This window comes from Gymnoscopelus braueri (assembly GCF_963280865.1).
Source record: "Gymnoscopelus braueri genome assembly, chromosome: 7".
Lineage (NCBI taxonomy): Eukaryota > Metazoa > Chordata > Actinopteri > Myctophiformes > Myctophidae > Gymnoscopelus > Gymnoscopelus braueri.
Window position 1 is genome coordinate 26,568,472 of NC_137608.1, and position 18,398 is coordinate 26,586,869.

An 18,398-nucleotide genomic window follows, 5' to 3' on the forward strand; every position below is an offset into this window, starting at 1 on the left:
TGTTCAAAACAAATGGACAGTCACTGTTGAGGTCTATAGCTAACACTACTATCCCCACTGTCCTGTGGACATTATAGCATATTCTTTTCCCTCTGTGTTGTCATACTTTTTACAAAAAATCGTTCCTGTCTACTTCCCTCCCGGCCGTTCCCTCATCTGTTCTCTGGCCATTCTGTCAAACCCCCAGCAACCATCCCAAAGGTAGGCTACATCAACAACAAAGTTGGAAGAGGCCAGAGAATGTATCCAACTCAACATCACACACACACACACACACACACACACACACACACACACACACACACACACACACACACACACACACACACACACACACACACACACACACACACACACACACACACACACACACACACACACACACACACACACAGCTCCTGCACTAACATCTAGTGTACATTTAAACCCATTTTCCGTCCTCCATCTTCCTTCCCGCCATCTCACCCTGCTTTCATCTCCTCTCTCCTTAAGTCTGGGTCACACAATACAAAAACACTGCCATCATCACACAGGCAGACGATCGTAACAGCGGGGAAATGTGTTTGCAGTTTGGGTTCGTTGTGTTGAATCGTAATGTGCTATTCAGACTCTGTGGGAAAAGAGCTTTCGCTTTTTTCCCTTCAGGGTGATTTGCGTCACTGTGAAACAGAAAATGAGGGAGAGCCATTTTCTGGTCTTAGCAGGAGCTGGGTTATTGCAGAGGAATATCGCTACGGTATGTCTGTAGACGGGGCAGTGTGTTAGGCATACAGTCCATCAAACTGGATGGTTTTGAGCTGGTGAGGCAGGGCACACAGAGAGAGTGGTGTATCAATGAAGCCAGATGAAACAAATCAGCTAGTAGTAAACTTCAAGCATGTCTAAAGGTAAAAAGACTTGGAAGACCTACAACTAGAGCACCTTCTTCTGAACTCAGACGAAACCGAAGTTATTGTGCTTGGCCCTAAGCACTTTAGAAACACATTGGCCCATGATAATCTGACTCTGTGTGGCATTACCCTGGCCTCCAGCGCCACCGTAAGGAACCTGGGAGTTACCTTTGATGTCAGGCACATCCCGTCTCAAAATGGTACAGAAAATCTACATCACACATTTGTTACTTCCAGGCTGGATTATTGCTATATAACTCATTGTCATTATTGCCCTAATAAGTCTCTTAAAGACTCTCCATCTGGTCAAGAACGCTGTTGCTGCTGCTGACAGAAACTAGAAAAACTGATCATATCTCTGCTTCATTGGCCTCTCTGCACTGGCTCCTGGTAACAGAATAAAATTAAAAATTCTCCTCCTCACCTACACAGCCCTCAATGGTCAGGCACCATCATATATCAAGAGCTAGTATGTCAGTTTGCTTGCGGTTCCTAGAATATCTAGCAGATATACAAGCTATGAGCTTGTAGATCTGCAATTTTTTTTGTTTGTTAAAAAAACGAACATTTGGGCAAATCTTTGAATATACAGTATACATATTTTTTAATATATACATATAACATTTTTAACTAAAATCTTTGCTTCTGGGGATTCTACAAATGTCTTCTAAATCCTAACAGTTAAAAAAAAAAGTTACTATATATGTTGCTATATATATATCAGTGGTTCTCAAACTTTTTCATGTCAAGGACCCCAAAATGACATCTATTTAGCCACGGGCCCCATCTCAAAATATTTTGTTCCAGGGACCCCAAGAAGCAAAGATTTGAGTTAAAAGTGTATATATATATATTCAAAGATTTGCACACATTTTCACGATTTCTTTCCTCAAAAATAGCAGATACTGTATACAAGCTCATAGTGTGGCACTCGGTGCAGCGTTATGAGCTTGTAGATCTGCTATTTTTGAATAGCCCAAAGAAATCTAAAAATGACTCTTTCCCGGTCTAAATGGGTTAAATATCAAGATCCTCAACTGTGGAACCTTTAGGCATAGAATTCTGAGGGACTTCTTATTGCTCCTCTCCCTGTCCATCCTCCATCGTCCTCCTTCTCCATCCCTTCCTCCTCTTGAAGGATTTTTCCTAATGACCAAAATATGGCCAAACTATGGATGCCAGGTTGAAGGTGGTTAACAGCAACTTCATCAGCAAATCAGCAAAAAAAAAAAGTACAATCAAAAATAATAACTGAGACAGCCAGAGAGAGAGAGAGAGAGAGAGAGAGAGAGAGAGAGAGAGAGAGAGAGAGAGAGAGAGAGAGAGAGTAATAAGGGAGGTAAATAATAGTCCTGTATATGTACTGCACTGGGTACAAACAGTGTAGGAGATCACATTGCTTCAGGCTGTCTGGAGACCTGTGAATTGCTGTTCAAGAAAATGTCTTTCTCCACCCCTCTCTCTCTCTCTCTCTCTCTCTCGCTCTCTCCCCCCCCCCCCCCCGCCCCCACCACACCCCTAACGGCCCCCAGGACGGTGTACATAAATAAACAAGTGTATGTGTAGGAATGTTTATGCTGCTACCGCCTGTGCGAGTACACTTGATTTGTACTCAATACAAGTGAAATAATTCATTTATTTATTCATCCAAGTGCATTGTGGCATGTATATTCTGCTATATTTCAACATGTGGAAAAATTTATATTTCTTTCTTTCTTTCTTTCTTTCTTTCTTTCTCCATGCATCTATGTTGCTACCAGCTCCTGAAGTCTAGTGTGCACTGTATGGTGTGCATTGTTATAGTATAGATTTATGCTTATTTTTACATTTTGAGTAAACACTAGCTGTAAATATTTCAAATCAGTTTGATGCGCCAACCTCCCCGACACAAATTCCTCATTACACAAACTGATTCTGATGTAGTACAGCACACAATACAGACTTGCACAACCACACAAACCACCCTGCACAGTAACCGTGGCAACTCCCTGACCATGTCTGATTGGCAGGAGGAAGACTTCCAAGTTTTATATAGATAAAGAGAGTGAGAGAGAGAGAGAGAGAGAGAGAGAGAGAGAGAGAGAGAGAGCAAAATAGTGTTGCCACGATGTATGTCTCTATATCGTCTTTGTCTGTGATTTCTTTTCTTCTTTCTTTAATTAGGGAATGAGAAGCCAAGCAAAAGAAAACAAGAGAATACACTAGAAATATGTGTACGTTCTACAAAAAAAACACAGCATTTAAAGGCTGTCCACCCGTCTCTGTGTCAGCTACCCCCCCCCCCCCCCCCCCACACACACACACACACAGTGTATCCTCTCCTCTCCCCTTCCAATCGTCGACTGTTCTCCAGAGTGCCGTGATAGGCTTCTCGCTGCTCTCACACACCTAGTGAGCGCGGGTCTAAAGAGGCCTCGCGTGATTTACTGTCGTTCCCTACCTGGTGGAAGGGAAAATCGGCATAATCTACGCCGTCATCTGCAAAAGTCATTATGGTAAATGGAGGGAGGTATATGGGGCTGCATTATATCAGCTCCTTATTGTAAGTAGGGAGACATGTACAGTACGTAGGTAGGACGGGGAAGACGAAATGACAGTGATCTTTATCATTTATCTGCAGTCATTACGGTGAGTGGGCGGATGGAGATGGAGATGGCGGAGAGGCGTTTAAATGGCAAGTGAGGCGGATCGTTACAGGAAGGAGTTAAAACTTACGCATACTGTACGACAGGGAGTACAAATGAGCCTAATCTTTGTCATCATTTGTGACGTTGCTACAAATCAGCACAGGGAGTAGGGGGATACGGGAACCCATAGGCTTATGGGAGAAAATGTAATACAGGTGCGTGTGTGTGTGTGTGTGTGTGTGTGTGCGCGAGTGTGTGAGAGACAGAGAGAGAGAGAAATTACCATCAGTGCTTGCTATGGAGGCTGTAAGATAGATAGAAAACAGGTGGCAAAATAGATTATGCAATGTGGATATGGTATATAAATGAAATATGAGGAAAACCCTACTCGCACGCACGCACGCGCGCAGACACACACACACACACACACACACACACACACACACACAGACAAACACACACGATCTCTCCCACTCTCTCTCTCTTTTACACACACACGCCTTTTATCAAAGCGATCCAATGCAAGAGGAATTTCCATGCTTCTGTTGATTGGGGTGACCTTATCAGTTCTAGGGTTCAGTTCTATTTCAGTGTGATAATATTCTGGGGGAAAATGAAAGTGAAATTTGTAATATGTTTTTATTTATTTATTTTGATGGGGGAGGGGCCCCTATCTATTATCAAAATTGGCTTAAGGAAAGACTGGCCGGTGGGCAGGCAGGCGGGCGGACCACATCTTCAGGCTCATGTCACTATGACTCCATATAAGGAGTTCCCAATTCAGCTACGCCCAAATTTGGAGTGTGTTGTCTAACCTCAATGTGTCGTCATGGCATGAGGCGCAAACAAATCAGTCAGCTCCATATATGGGCACAAAAGGGGACATGCCCATACAGTATATGGGCACATACTGATGACATCAGCGATCTCCATATATGGGCATAAAAGGGACATGGACTAACAGATACAGAGATCCCGTGGTCCAGAGCCACAGATACGACCGCTATACCCATATATGGTCATGTGCATATATGAGACCGACCGTCCGACTTTAAACTGCGCGCGCACCTGCAAGGACTCGCTCGAGGCAGTGCGATGCCCGCCGTCGAGTAGTTCGAATATCCAGTTGTCCAGAACCGTCGATCCAACCAATATGCCCATATATGGGCATTACAATATATGGGCAGATACTGATGACATTAGGGATCTCCATGTATTGGCATAAAATGGACAAGTAGACAGACAGAAATAGACATCTCCATATATGGGCACAAACGGAACACAGACAGATGGGTACAACGGGTACTCTGACAAAGCCCCCGACACTATGACTCAGACATATAGACCGATTATTTGTTTACCAACATTGAGACTGGACGCACAGGTGACTGTTTCATGTAATCAATTCCCAACAGATGCCCAAACCTGTTGTTTTGGGGAGCGCTGGTTTCAGTTCATTCAATGGGGTGCGCCCTAGCGAGACATATATACTTCATCGCGCAACGGTATTGCACACTGAGAATAGCTGACATACAAGCTCACAACCGCATTGCGGATGCGACCGTTGTGAGCTTGGAGGTCTGCTATTCTCGGCGTGTTCTCTGCGTGCGACACCGTCGCGGGACGGAGCATAAATTAGGCTTGACGGTAGGGGTGTGCCGATATATCGTCCCGCGATATATCGCGATACGTTTTCGTGACGATATGTATCGTTTTGAAAAAAACAAATATCGTTTTCAAATTATTATTATTATTATTATTTTTTTACAATAATAATAATAATCAGGCATGCAAACAGCCCCGAGGTGAAAAGGGTGACAACATTTTTTTTTCTTTTTCGGGTCAGGTGTCACACTATTGCCCTATTTGGATTCAAAACGGCTATTGTAGCTGAAAAGCTACAAGTTCGCATTTCTGAATAATGCAAAAACAGAATTATTTGTTTGCATTTGCTTTTTTTCTCCCCCATATATTTTTCATAATAAAAAAAGTGCGTATCGTATCGTATCGAAATCGTATCGAAGTTGTGAGCCAAATATCGTATCGTATCGTTTGGTGAAATTCGGCACACCCCTGCTTGACGGGCTGCAGCTGTGCGAGCCAAGCAAGCTCTGGTGCCGTGATCATAGAGCGCGCCCCCCGTTCTTATGACAGCCACTGGAGGTGGGGTTTGGGGGACAACTGCTTTGAATTGCTATTATTGTTTACACACAAGCACAACAGAAACCAAGGATTATATATTTCAAGAGCGAGAGATCACAGTAAAAATCCTAAGCATTCTTCCTCCATACTGTGAGAAAAACAGCATCTGAAAGTTTGATGGGATGCATTTTTACGCGTGAGTGCAGTGACCACTTTAACATTGCATCTTATGAGCGGTGGGGTTCATTTGGTGCCGGCCTGCACACGCATGCTGGTTCTTAACAGTGTGACGTTGTCTGATAAGGGGTCTATTGGTTGGATCGGCGGTGCGACGTACTGTAGGTGTATGGGCCGCATAGGGCCGCGTGGCTTTGCATGCTTCATCCTATAAACCATGAACATACATGGAGCGTTTACTCCCAAACCCTCCACTCGATTTGCATTTAAATACCATCTTGTTCTCTGACTTTCTGTTAGATAAGTGTGTTCAAATAAATACAAAAGCGGTAAACCACATGAGCTCTCTGTTGTTTTTACAATTGCTCAGGTCAGAGTTGACAGGTCATTATAAATTATATTGACACTGCAGCTAAAGGTTTAAGCCCCCCCCGTGCCTCGATTTGAGCAAACATGTTTGCAAAAGCCGTGCTGAATTAAATTTATATTGCAAAAGATGTTGACGTAAAATCAGCTTTCAAGCAGCCACGAAAATGTGACTGGGAGTGCCGTCTGCCACGCTTTAGCTCTGGACCTACAGTAAGGTGTGCAGGTGTGTCCCTCCATGTCTGTGCTTGCATGTTTGAATAAATACATGGTGATGTACCGTCATATGTACAGTAAAATGAGTATGTGCTTGCTATGCATGTATGTCTTTCTCTCCGTGTCTGTGTGTGTGTGTGTGTGTGTGTGTGTGTGTGTGTGTGTGTGTGTGTGTGTGTGCGCGTGTATTTGTATTAATCTAATAATTGTCTCCACTCTCCCTCATCCTTGGTAGCTATTGAAATCTCTCTATTATAGACCTCCAAGATTCTCTGATTCATAGCAGAGCAAGGTTTCATAATATTGTTATCTTGTTTATTTCATGCATTCTAACCCTCACGTGACAATAGATAAATGCTTTTATCCAACAAAACTGTTGTGTGTCACGACACGTAACGCAAGTTCAGGAGTTCAGACCATGGTGATTGCGAATGGCAAATGTCAGGGCTATGTAGAGTCTATATAGCCCTGACATTTGCCATTCGCAATCACCACTGCATTAATACACCTGCGATTGCATGACTCACCCGTTTGTTTTACTTCTCAACCTCTACCTCCCCCCCAACCTCCTCCTTTCTCCTCAGTCCCCCTCGCTCTCTGCTCATCTCCTCTCGCACCCCCTCCCTCACTGTAGGAACCCACAGGAGTGCAGAAAAGAACCACTATGACTCGACTGCAGCAGAGCAGAACCACAACGGCCGCCAGCTCCTGAGACTATATCCCCCACCCTGAGTTGTGTGCTTTAACCAGGTCCCTCTCCTCACCAGTGAAACCACATCACATTTCATTCTTGCGTTAATACACCATTTACCCTTCAGCAAGGTGTGGTATTTTTCTAACGAAACAGAGAATATCAGTTTCTCCCTAATAAAAGGCTTAGAACTACATGATAGATTATTACATACTGCCAGGTTCTGTTTGGATCATCGCTGGACATCAGTGAACTGTTTCAAGGCACTTACAGCACAGTAAGTATAGTGTTTAAAACAGGGAGCAGACATTTACATGGCTGGAGAGTCAGAGCTGTAGAGAATTTCTACTTTCATAGTGCCTTTCAGTGCGCTGGAAGCATACTTCAGAGTGTACCAAGCCTATCTTGTAGACAACATTTCTCATGGACAGGTCACAGGGTATTAACTTTTATTAATTTGTTATCTCCAACCGATATAATTTTACATAATTTTGCTCTTGGCGGTCTGTTTGACCTGCTGTAGATGTTGACATCTCTGCACCTCACTTCAAAGGAGCTCAACTAAAAAGGGCAGTTTTGAGGTTAAACTGGGTGCAGAAAGAAACATCTGCACTCACTGATAAAAAAAGTTTTCGAGTCTTTAATTTTAGGTGTCTTCCACAGCAGCAGTTAAAGGTTTAATGACATTCACTTTTACACCACATTCAAAGTCTTTGTCCTGGTCCTTCAAAAGTGTACAAAAAGTTTTAAGTGAAAATTCCATTCCAGTGATCCATGGCAGGTGTTTTTCTCTCACATTTCTAAAGCCTTTTCAACTGCAATGAAAAAATAAATCTTTGCCTGCGGGTGTCGCTGGTGAGGGATTTTGCCTGTCAATCATCGCCTCTGCTCCGCCCCCCCCCAAAGGAAAGGATAGGGGAGGGGAGGGGCGAGGAGGAGAGTGGGCGGGATTAATCGACTGTGACCTCACTGTCGAAGGGCCAAGCTCAGATTACTTTTCAGCCTAATTATTCAGAAAACCCCAGACCACAGAAAATCCACTGAATGTTCTAAGTTCAGGTTTTTTGGGTGTAATTGAGGTCATAAAACCCCAAATAAAACATTGAAAATAAAAAAAGTGAAAATGAATGTCATGATACCTTTAACAAAAACGGACACGTTTCGATCTGTTGGTTTTCTTCAGCGTTTCTGATTACTATGCTGAGCGGAAGTGACATATACGGTATAGCCCATTGATCGTTGAAAGAATGCAGCTGTGTCTCATTATTGAATGACATCATATACAATACAAAACCAATTACATGTAGAATACATGAGAAAGACTGTCATATATTACAAATCCCAACTGGCCGTTTTTTCTGACTGCTGGAACATTAAAGACTCCTAAACGTTTTTATCAGTGAAAGTGGATGTTTCTTTCGTTGTGGACATCTCCTCTCAGTTTGATTGTGGGAGAAAATTCGTTTCCGGGGCTTTTCTACCATGACAGGTGTAAATCACCAGTACACCATTGTAGCTTCTGAGACATAGCTTAATAAAGCACAGAAGGCTGGAGAAAGTATTGAATTGGTTGGTTGGTTGAGCAAGACTTAATGTATCATCAGACAGGGTTTCCTGTGACCTGCAGGACTGTCAATGCCTGTTAAGAACCCTATAGCGTTCCTATTCTGGCGGCGAACACTTGGCAAAAATAGATGATCTACAAGCTCACATGATGAGCTATTATATGTTGTTGCTGTTTTTGGTAAAGCGATTTTGTAAAGGGAATAAAGGAGGGGACCAAGTATAGAGGGTTCAAGTCTTTGAGTTGCTATGTTTTATTTTCTTGTATGCCAATTACAAATACATTTATTTTAGACTACATTACGATTTTTTTGTACATTACAAGTGAAATTCACATTAATCTCATAAATAGCTATAATGTGCTATAATAAAGCATCCGACAGCCTATACTATGTCATGCTGTGCTCTGCTGTTCATCACTGAAATAAAAAGAGAGACCAACAAAAAAAAAACATCAATAAAGAACTACAGCGGCTTTAATCTTGTGTGATTGTCTGGGATGTCTGCGATCAAATGGCGTGGATCAAGGTGGAGTATCACGCTACCTCAAAAGGAGGTCAGGAGCACGATGACTAACAGTGACATACGGCACTTGTCTCTCTCCTATTATGTGTGACATCGAGTCGATGAGATATCACAACTGAGAAAGCAACACCTCCTGGATATTGACTGCCTTGATCACTGACTGAAATGGGAGAGACAGGTATATTAGCCAGTGACATGCTTCGACCTGTGCGTGCGTGCGTGTGTGAGACTGTGTGTGTGTTTGTGTGTGTGTGTGTGTGTGTGTGTGTGTGTGTGTGTGTGTGTGTGTGTGTGTGTGTGTGTGTGTGTGCCCGCGCACGCACACATGTGTGCATGCGTGTACAGTATGCACGTGTGTGTGTGTGTGTGTGTGCTGTATGCATAATCTTGCATACCTCCATGTGACTGAGTGTGTCCAGAGACTATGTGCATGTTCCTCTGTAAACGTGTGTGTGGGTGTGTGGGCACGAGTGCATGTAGAGTGCATATGTACGTGCGTGTGAATGAGTGATAAAAGAGGCAGCACAGACACTGACCCGTTCTGACATCTAATATTATTCTGCAGGAGGGAATCGAAATCTGACGAGGGTGAAAATCCATACTGCACAACGATGGCACAGAGAAGGCTGAAGTTTATTGTCAGAGGGAAAGACAGAGAGAGAGAGAGTCAGAGAGACTGAGATAGACAGAGAGAAAGAGGGATGGGGGGTGGGGGGTCCACTCAGTTAAATCCTCAGTGTTAATTTAACTCAGAGTGTTGGAAGCTACGGGTAACCCCAACACTTATTTGACACCCTAAGAGTAACATTAACGCAGAGGACCACAGTCCACAACGCATTGTGAGTTTGTAGGTCGGCTATTTTCGGTGTTGGTGTAGAGGGAAAAAGTAGGGGGACTCCTGCGGGTCTCAACTCAACCACTGAATTACTGTATATAGGTTTGTTTTTTGTTCGATTTTTGGGCGGATTTTGTTAGTTTTTTTCCTTTTTTTTTTCTCCTTTATTTCGGTTTTACGGTTAGGGTTATTTAATTCTTATTTTTGCCAGATTGTATAGATTTATTATTAAAAAAATAATAATTAATAAACAAAAAAATGCAATGCAAAATGCAAAAAGTGGGGGGTATGAAATCACGGATCTGTGAGAGTGAGGGTGTCGCGTTGTATACGCACAGTGAATGGCCGTGACGCCCCTGGCTGCCACACATTGTATATGACTGCAATATGTGGCAATCCAGCACAATAACTACTGTATGTACACTACTTTTACATTCCATATACTTTACTGCAACTTATTTCTCTCTGCATGCTGTAGGCCCTACTACAGTATGCAGAGAGAAATCAGTAGAATATCAATGCAGTGAAGAGAAGGGGAGAGACAATGCTACACCACCAGAGGGCCCCCTGTCGTGTTCAGCACCGTGAGAGGGTGACACATACAGTGAGTATGTGGAAGAAGAGAGAGGTGGTGCGGTGGGAAAGCGAGGCAAAAGAGAAGAGAAGGAAGGAGACAGAAGAAGAAAAGCAGGCAGAGGAGGGGAGGGAAAGAGACGAACACTTACTAAGACATTTAGACATTTATTTGGAATGGAAATGGGGACAAAGGAGAAGTAGGAGAGACAAGCTGTCAAACAGCGAAAGAGAGAGATAGAGCGAGAGAGAGAGGATGTCAAATGGAGAGAGACACGTATCAGAGGGGAAGTACTACCTGTACCCTCCCTTCAGTCACTGTGGCCGTGCACTGCTCACTGACACTTCAGAGGTGTCACCTCTGTCATGTAAGATTCATCAAAAAGTGTCCCATCCTGCGCTCTACATAGTGTGGTATGGATTATTCCTGTGCCGTCTAAATTGCAACCGCAGGCTAGATTGCCACAGTTTAGCGACCTCACTGCTTAAGGTCCATGTCAAATATGGATGAAACTCAGCCGGCTGGGATGAAATTCACAGCTCAGGACTCAGGAGACACTTGAGTTTATCCGGGTGAAAATGACCCAACGCACAGAGCGGAAAACTATGCCTTTCAACACTTCACAGAACGGCTGCGTAGCAACAAAGGCGAGACATGCCAGGAGCAACTTCTGTGTTTGAGCCGCCTCTCTCCCAAATCCCCACACTCTGGAAAAATCCCAGCAGGACTGACTTTATACAATTTAGTTTGCTGGAGGTGTTCTTAGTTGAGAGTAATGTCAATCTATTAACTTAAAGTGTAGATGAAATGGTATTGGGCCTGATTCACTAATCTGGTCGTAAATAATGTGTAAATAAAGTGACTATAAAGGAGGGTGTATTTTCTCTAAGCAAAAACTGCCGTGCGATTCACCAACGGGTAAATCCCTTAAATGTGCGGATCACATGTGTTCCTCATTTTTGTCTGACAGTCAGAGGCGCGTGCTCATGGAGATCATTTGCATTCTTCCACGGTCCATTTAAGACCATAAAAGGCAACCGGGAAAATCCAATGTCAGATGAAAAACGTCATCATGTTGCAAAATGGACAGATCTACATTGCTAACAATGCAGCGGGACGCATCGCATGACACCTTGTAGATGGCGAGTCCCTCGCGCGATTTAACGTTTATCAAGTAAATAACCGACTCTCATGTGTAATGAAAATATGAAGTTTGTTAACAAATTTAACCTCACGACCAAAGGTTAATAAAACTTGGAATGGATATGATGTAAGCCCTTTCTACTGAACAATCGCTCACTCACCTTAGCTGAGGTAAAAAGATGATGCTGCTGGGATATCCAATATTTTTTATCAGAGCTTTATTGATTACTGAGGGGAATCTGCATGTCCTTTGGACATGCAGATGAATGAATCAGACTACCAAACTGGGAAGTTGTGTAAATTCCTTTACGTAAAAAATCTGGGCGTAAACAGCTTAGTGAATCGGGCCCATTGTCTTTGCCAGACCCAAGGGGTCGGCCTACATGAGGCTTAGTCCCCTTTCGTCCATACATGGGCATAAAAGTATGTCCATCTTGTCCCTTTTTCGACCATATATGGACACACGTCGGATTTTATTCTGGGTCTGGCAGAACCAGGTCTCCTGGTCTTGTTTTGAATAAATAAGGCCTGTAAAGAACATTCAGGGCATATTTGCCAGTATTAGCCATAGATGGATAACACCGCAAGGTGGACCTTTAGTGACCTATTCGATCCTAACCTTCCCATATATGGAGATCCCCATAGATGGAGACAATCAACCTCCCCAAGTCTGACATCATAGAATCTCTCCTGGAACTCCATGTATGGAGATAACCAAAACGTCCAGGACTGACATCATAGTCCCAGATTTGGGCATAACTGAGATAGCCCGCTCCATATATGTGTAACAGAGTGGTTCACAACCTCAGCCTGATGGCCTGAAAGTCTAATATCTCCCCCGAGCTATCGGGAATTCCCTTTGCTTAATGGTTAAGATGTTGGCTTTCCATGCGGGAGACCCGGGTTCGAATCCCGGGCGTTACATATGGATATGCCTGACACTACCTGACATCACCGTAGTGACACCAGGGCCGCAGCCAACCGTATAAACACAACTGAACTCCCTGCTTAGGGGAGTTCATCAGCGACCCGATCGACATTAAACCTTTCCAGAGAGATAAGCATCAGACAACGCATTAATAGTTGGGTTTCGCAGCCTAAGCATTACATATTGGTCTTTACCTAGTATACTTCGTGGATAAATATCATACCGGCTTTCTGATCTGGTTAACGAATCAGTCGATTATCAGTTTTATAAGGCCCTTTGCTTCCTACAGAAATCAGGAAATCTTCGTCCTTCAGTTTGGGGCTAGATTTCCCTCCTCTACCTCCCCACAGCCCCGCGCCCCTTTACCTACACTTGATTATGTGTCTCCCTACTTGCTAACAAAAACAGAAAATTAAAATCCCCACAACCGATAACATTTCCTGCACGTACACCACTTTTTATATTAGTTATATATGCATGCATCTTCTGTTTATGGCAAGCGAATCAAGAGAACACACACACAGAAGCATGCACGCACGCACGCACGCATGCACGCACGCTCGCGCACACACGCGCACACACACACACACACACACACACACACACACACACACACACACGCACACACCATCTTCCAATAATAAAATGCTGACATATTCATGATGCTGGACACAATACTAATTGCACTAGTTATTCATACTTGAGAAAAAAATAAAAACCTGCCAATGGCCGAGAGTGTTAATCTGTGATAATAATATTATGGGCGCACATAAAGTGTGCTCATGCATAAGTGTGCATGTGTGAGTGTGTGACTTGTGAGCTAATGCTCCTCTTGCTTATGTGCTTGTGTGTGTGCTTTACTGCTTTATGCATCTCACAGACAGCGCACAACACTTTACCCTACGACACCCATCATTGCAGAAGTCTGGCGCCCATTCAAGTCCCAACGCTAATATATTCCAACGGGAGAGCAGGGGATAAAGTGAAACCTTCAATGGGAGGAGAAGGGTAATGCATACGGAGGCTGTGATGTGTGCAAATTAGATGTAGCGTCAGGTATTTATGATACAGGGTAATTATCTAGGGGATTAAGTGTTTAACTGTGTGTATGTGTATATATTTATGTATCATTAGCCTCATTTTGCTAGATTTATCCCAGGAAACACACACAACACCAGAGTGTGCGCTGCATGTCAAAAGCGAGGCTGAGATGGACCTGTACATGCTGATTGAAAATAGGCTATGGATACTCCACGTTATAGGAAGATATATCCTATAAATCCAGAGAGATGTAATGAAGGGATACTAGAGTAGCCTCCACTAAGCTCTCTCTGTCTCCACCTGGTGGATTTGATGAATGGAAGCTCATCAGCAAATGATCGAGTCACTTCTGTAAGCGTCAGTTCCTTGAACCTTTTTGAAATCAGCAACTCATTGGCATGGGGTTTTTAGGTCAATTTGAACCTGTGAATGAGACGGGAGCTCTCATCTCCCACCAACAAAGGCACTCAACCAGCATAAGACTATGGTGGTAATAATGAGTAGCGTCTGTATAATATAGGGCTATGTGGAGATGGTATGTGTGGCAGGGAGCTGTTGATAAGACCACGCACTTACACATCTTACCCTGGTTAAGGACATTATTAGAATGCTTAAAGGTTAGCTTAAAACAGAAGCTTGAGGTTTCAGATCGTGGACTATGTTGAAAAACACATTGAAACAGAATGTGTTGAAAAGATTTAAGTTTGCACTGAGCTCATCATCATTAACCATAACATCGGCGATGATTAGAGGTATAACATATTGAGCGATACCATGGAGTGATGATGTTCCTACAACTCGAGAAAATGGCATGTTGGTATGTAAGGACTGTTGAGTATATTCCAATATTCCATTAGCCTGTATCGTATGCGTCTACTGTCTAGTCAATCTTTTTTATACCGTTGACATATTTATTTATATTCTAAGCAATAGGTTATTTTGTATGCTAATTTAACGTGCTACAAATTTCAATCGATTCCAATCAATATTGTTCTGCCATAATTCCCTGTTGCCATGGTAAATCCCATTTGTGAGTTGAGAATAATTTGTTTTGTATCATATCTCACAATGTGAGTATATGTGTTTATTGACAAAAGGCTAAGCATTAAGATTAAATTATGATGAAAAACCAAGCTATTGATGTGTGTTGTTTTGCATGCATGCTGTACAACCAGTGGTGCTATGTGGCCAAGATACATTCTGAAAATATTTGTCTTCGTGCCACTGATGCCAGTTTGTGAAATAATTGAAAATCACCATCATTAGCAAGTAATAGTAGTTATTATCAGTATCTAGTAATTTAGCTGTAATATAAGATTATGTAAACCTATGGTATTTATCACATTAAAGTTAATACCTAGTTTTGGACCCCAGGAAGAGTAGTCTTCACTGTGGTGAGGACTAATGGGGATCCGTAATAAACAATAAACCTAGTTATATAGGTGTAAATATAATATAAATATATATAATATAAATATAGTATAATAGGCAGGGGTGCACATAACTTTTTAGGTCTAGTACTCAGAAGAGCACCTGGAGATGTGACTTGGTGCGCACAAAATAAATGGTCCCGTGCCATTTTGTCAACTGGGGGGGGGGGGGGGGGGAATTCAGCACGGTGCCCACCGGACAGGGGGGATGCTGCACGAGAGAAAAGGACGCTCTGCTTCCAAATTCCGCCGATCTTCGCCGTTTCTTTTTCTCTCACGCCGTTTGGTGAAGTCCCCAAGGTTGGTGCCCTGTGCTGCGCTGTTTTTATCCGTCAGATTGGGACGTTCACGGCATATTTTTGCACCATTACGGTGCGTTCATCATCGGTGACGAGTGCCTCTAACAGCCGCTGCTGGCATGCGTGCACGCAGCGAGGCAATGCGAGGCGATGCGAGACACTCACACAATCACGTGCAGCATGCGTCCTCTCCCCCTGCGCCTCCAGGCTTTTATTTTTTAGTTTTGCTAAAAAATAAAAGCTTGGAAATTCCTGTCCCAGCTGTTGGTACGCAAAAGCGCCTCGCGTCGTCTGATGTGCCGCGCATTATTTATTTTGGGTGCGCATGCGCACCTGCGCACCAGTTATGTGCACCCCTGATAATAGGAGAAGGGCACAGGGAGGGATATGTGCGGACACCCTAGGGCACCATACTGTGTCAATCCGGGCCTGAACCAAGCCACTTTACGGTCTAGCTTCAAAACTACTTGGTATACCTGGTGCTGAATTGCCCTGTTGTTGAAATGTGCTTACCTTGCTTTGCCATGCCTATTGAATAGCCAGTGGCTGCAATGTGTCATGTATTGTACAGCTCAAGGAACTTAATTAATACATATAAAAACTGTATTGTGCAGTTTTAAATGAATGATATTATGTGAATAGGCCATGCTAAGCATGTGTATTTTAGTATAAAAGGCTAGCTTCATGGAGTGGCCAGGGATGTATTCATTGCTACTGAAAAGGGGAGACAATAACTTCAACACACTCAAGGTGACGTGATCTCAGACATACAGTAATGCATCAACCTCAAGGTCAGCATTATATGTTTCTCATGGGGAATATAATGGCAGAGGCTAATAGAGCACACAGAGAATACAGTAGAATCCTCTGAGAATGTACAAACATTATGTACATTATGTAACCAAAGGATTCCGTATATTTGTTCATTCTCAAAGGTACAAATGGGTAAATTAGCACTGACGATTTTACTGTGTACAGATACAAAAAAACAATAAGCAAAGTGGTGATCCTGCCAGAACCTACAGCCAACCAAACCATTGTGCTCCTCAATTGGGATGGACAATGATGAGTGTGTTGAAAGCTTTGCACTCAATAACACATAATGCAATTGTGGATCCTATCATTTTGCAACATGTCAATGCATCAATCACACATTACACCTGTCATTTTGTCTTTGCCGTGCTTACTGTGCTGTACACACCTGGTGATTTCACTCATCTTCTCTGCGTTTCGAAAAACTACAAACTAAATTAAACTACAGATCAATGAAAACAATGAAGCCCTTACCTTGCGAATGCCTTCCTTTGACTCCTCAACATTGTTGTCGGCCCCTCCGGTTCGGTTGATCATCCTCCACATCTGGGCGTACATGGGTTCCCTCTCGAAGGGGTTCATGGCCTTGGAGCGCACCTGATCGTACACCGCAGAGTCCAACACTGTACCGTAAGGCAGCTCCGTCTGCTTCGATAAGTCCTGGAGCGATCTATAGGGACAGATGGCAGAGGTACGTTAATGTCTGTGTGTGTGTGTGTGTGTGTGTGTGTGTGTGTGTGTGTGTGTGTGTGTGTGTGTGCGCGTGCGTGCAAGGTTTTAAACAACAACAATGCACAGTAATAGAGTTGAAGGTGGCAGTCCAGTGAAAATGCTGAGGTAACAGGACGTTTTGGTAAGACATTAAGCAAAAAAATAGTGTTTTTTTAAGTTAATGTACTGCACTAGGAAAACAGAGAAACTGTCAAAGCAGAGTAATTAAAAAAACACTATTTTTTTTCTTCTAGAGGTTTTGTTTTGTTTCTTCTCCGTCCCTCCCGTTCTCTCACTCTGTCTGTCTCTTTCTCTCTCATAACGCTGCCACCTCTAGGGGAATATACACGCTATTGTTAATTACAATGCTACGGTGCTTTGGTTGCCTCTCAACTCGCCAGGCCGCAGAGAAATGTAATGGAGAACCATTACAGGAACTAATTACTGTTTGTTTGTCAGGCAGCTACAAATACCCCACCCATGTATTTGTTGAAAACGTACGATTGTGAACACACACACACACACACACACAGACACCACACACACCACCCGCGGATGTTTTAATGGAGAACAACAACTGCATCTTACTTCATTACTTCAATGGTACAATAAGCCACAACGGCTGAAAATCACACAGTGGATTTAATGATGGGTAATAAAAGAACTAAAAGAACAGTGTTGTTTTGTTTGAATTACTACAAGGCTACTCACGTACACACACACACACACACACACACCACAAATGTACTGCAATTTGCACGTATGAAATACCCAAGCACCAGGATACCTGAGCACACATGCACTTGCATCATGTATGCACTTGCATCGTGTATACGCTATATGGATAACACGTTCACATATCATCTTTTATTAGAGGTCATTATGTCATGGTTCTTGCAATCTCGCCATCTTTCCACCCTTCCCCGGCCACCTCTCTGACCTACTCCTAAAAGGTTTTTAATGAACTTAGGCATGAACATGAATCTTTTATTGCCGTCGGTTAATCTTTGCTGTGCATAATCTACTCTGCCCACTGGTTCCTTGCATGTAGAACTGTACTGTACTGTATATGGGTGTGTATATGTGTGTCTGTGAGCAGCATTCTCTGAGGTTTACAGCACAGGCTGTGTCCGCGCATGTGTGTGTGTGTCTGTGTTTGCACATTTCTGTATTTCGTTTACTTCTATAAAGCCTGATTTACACCGATTTACAAGCTTATTTAGCGGCTACTTTGGCAGGCAACACCGCTGAACGACGGTGTATAGATTAAGCAAAACTACCGTGCACACTAAATCACATGATTTAAGGTGATGTGAATCAGATCAATCAGGGTACCTGTTCTATTCGAAGTGATATGAATCAGTCTCAGACTCTGATTCAAGGCATGTAACCAAAAAAGTTTGGGAATAGTCTACATAAAACATTGT

General features: G+C 43.1%; 1 protein-coding gene across 1 annotated transcript in view; it reads right to left on the reverse strand.

Annotated features, from left to right (window-relative positions):
- grid2 (glutamate receptor, ionotropic, delta 2) overlaps nucleotides 1-18,398 on the reverse strand; it is a gene marked incomplete at both ends in the record, with an annotated part of 751,979 nt that overhangs the window by 84,106 nt on the left and 649,475 nt on the right. Inside the window, one exon of the mRNA XM_080434189.1 lies at nucleotides 16,735-16,930. Coding sequence (XP_080290315.1) covers nucleotides 16,735-16,930 — 196 coding nt within the window. The remainder of the gene's footprint in view (nucleotides 1-16,734; nucleotides 16,931-18,398) is intronic.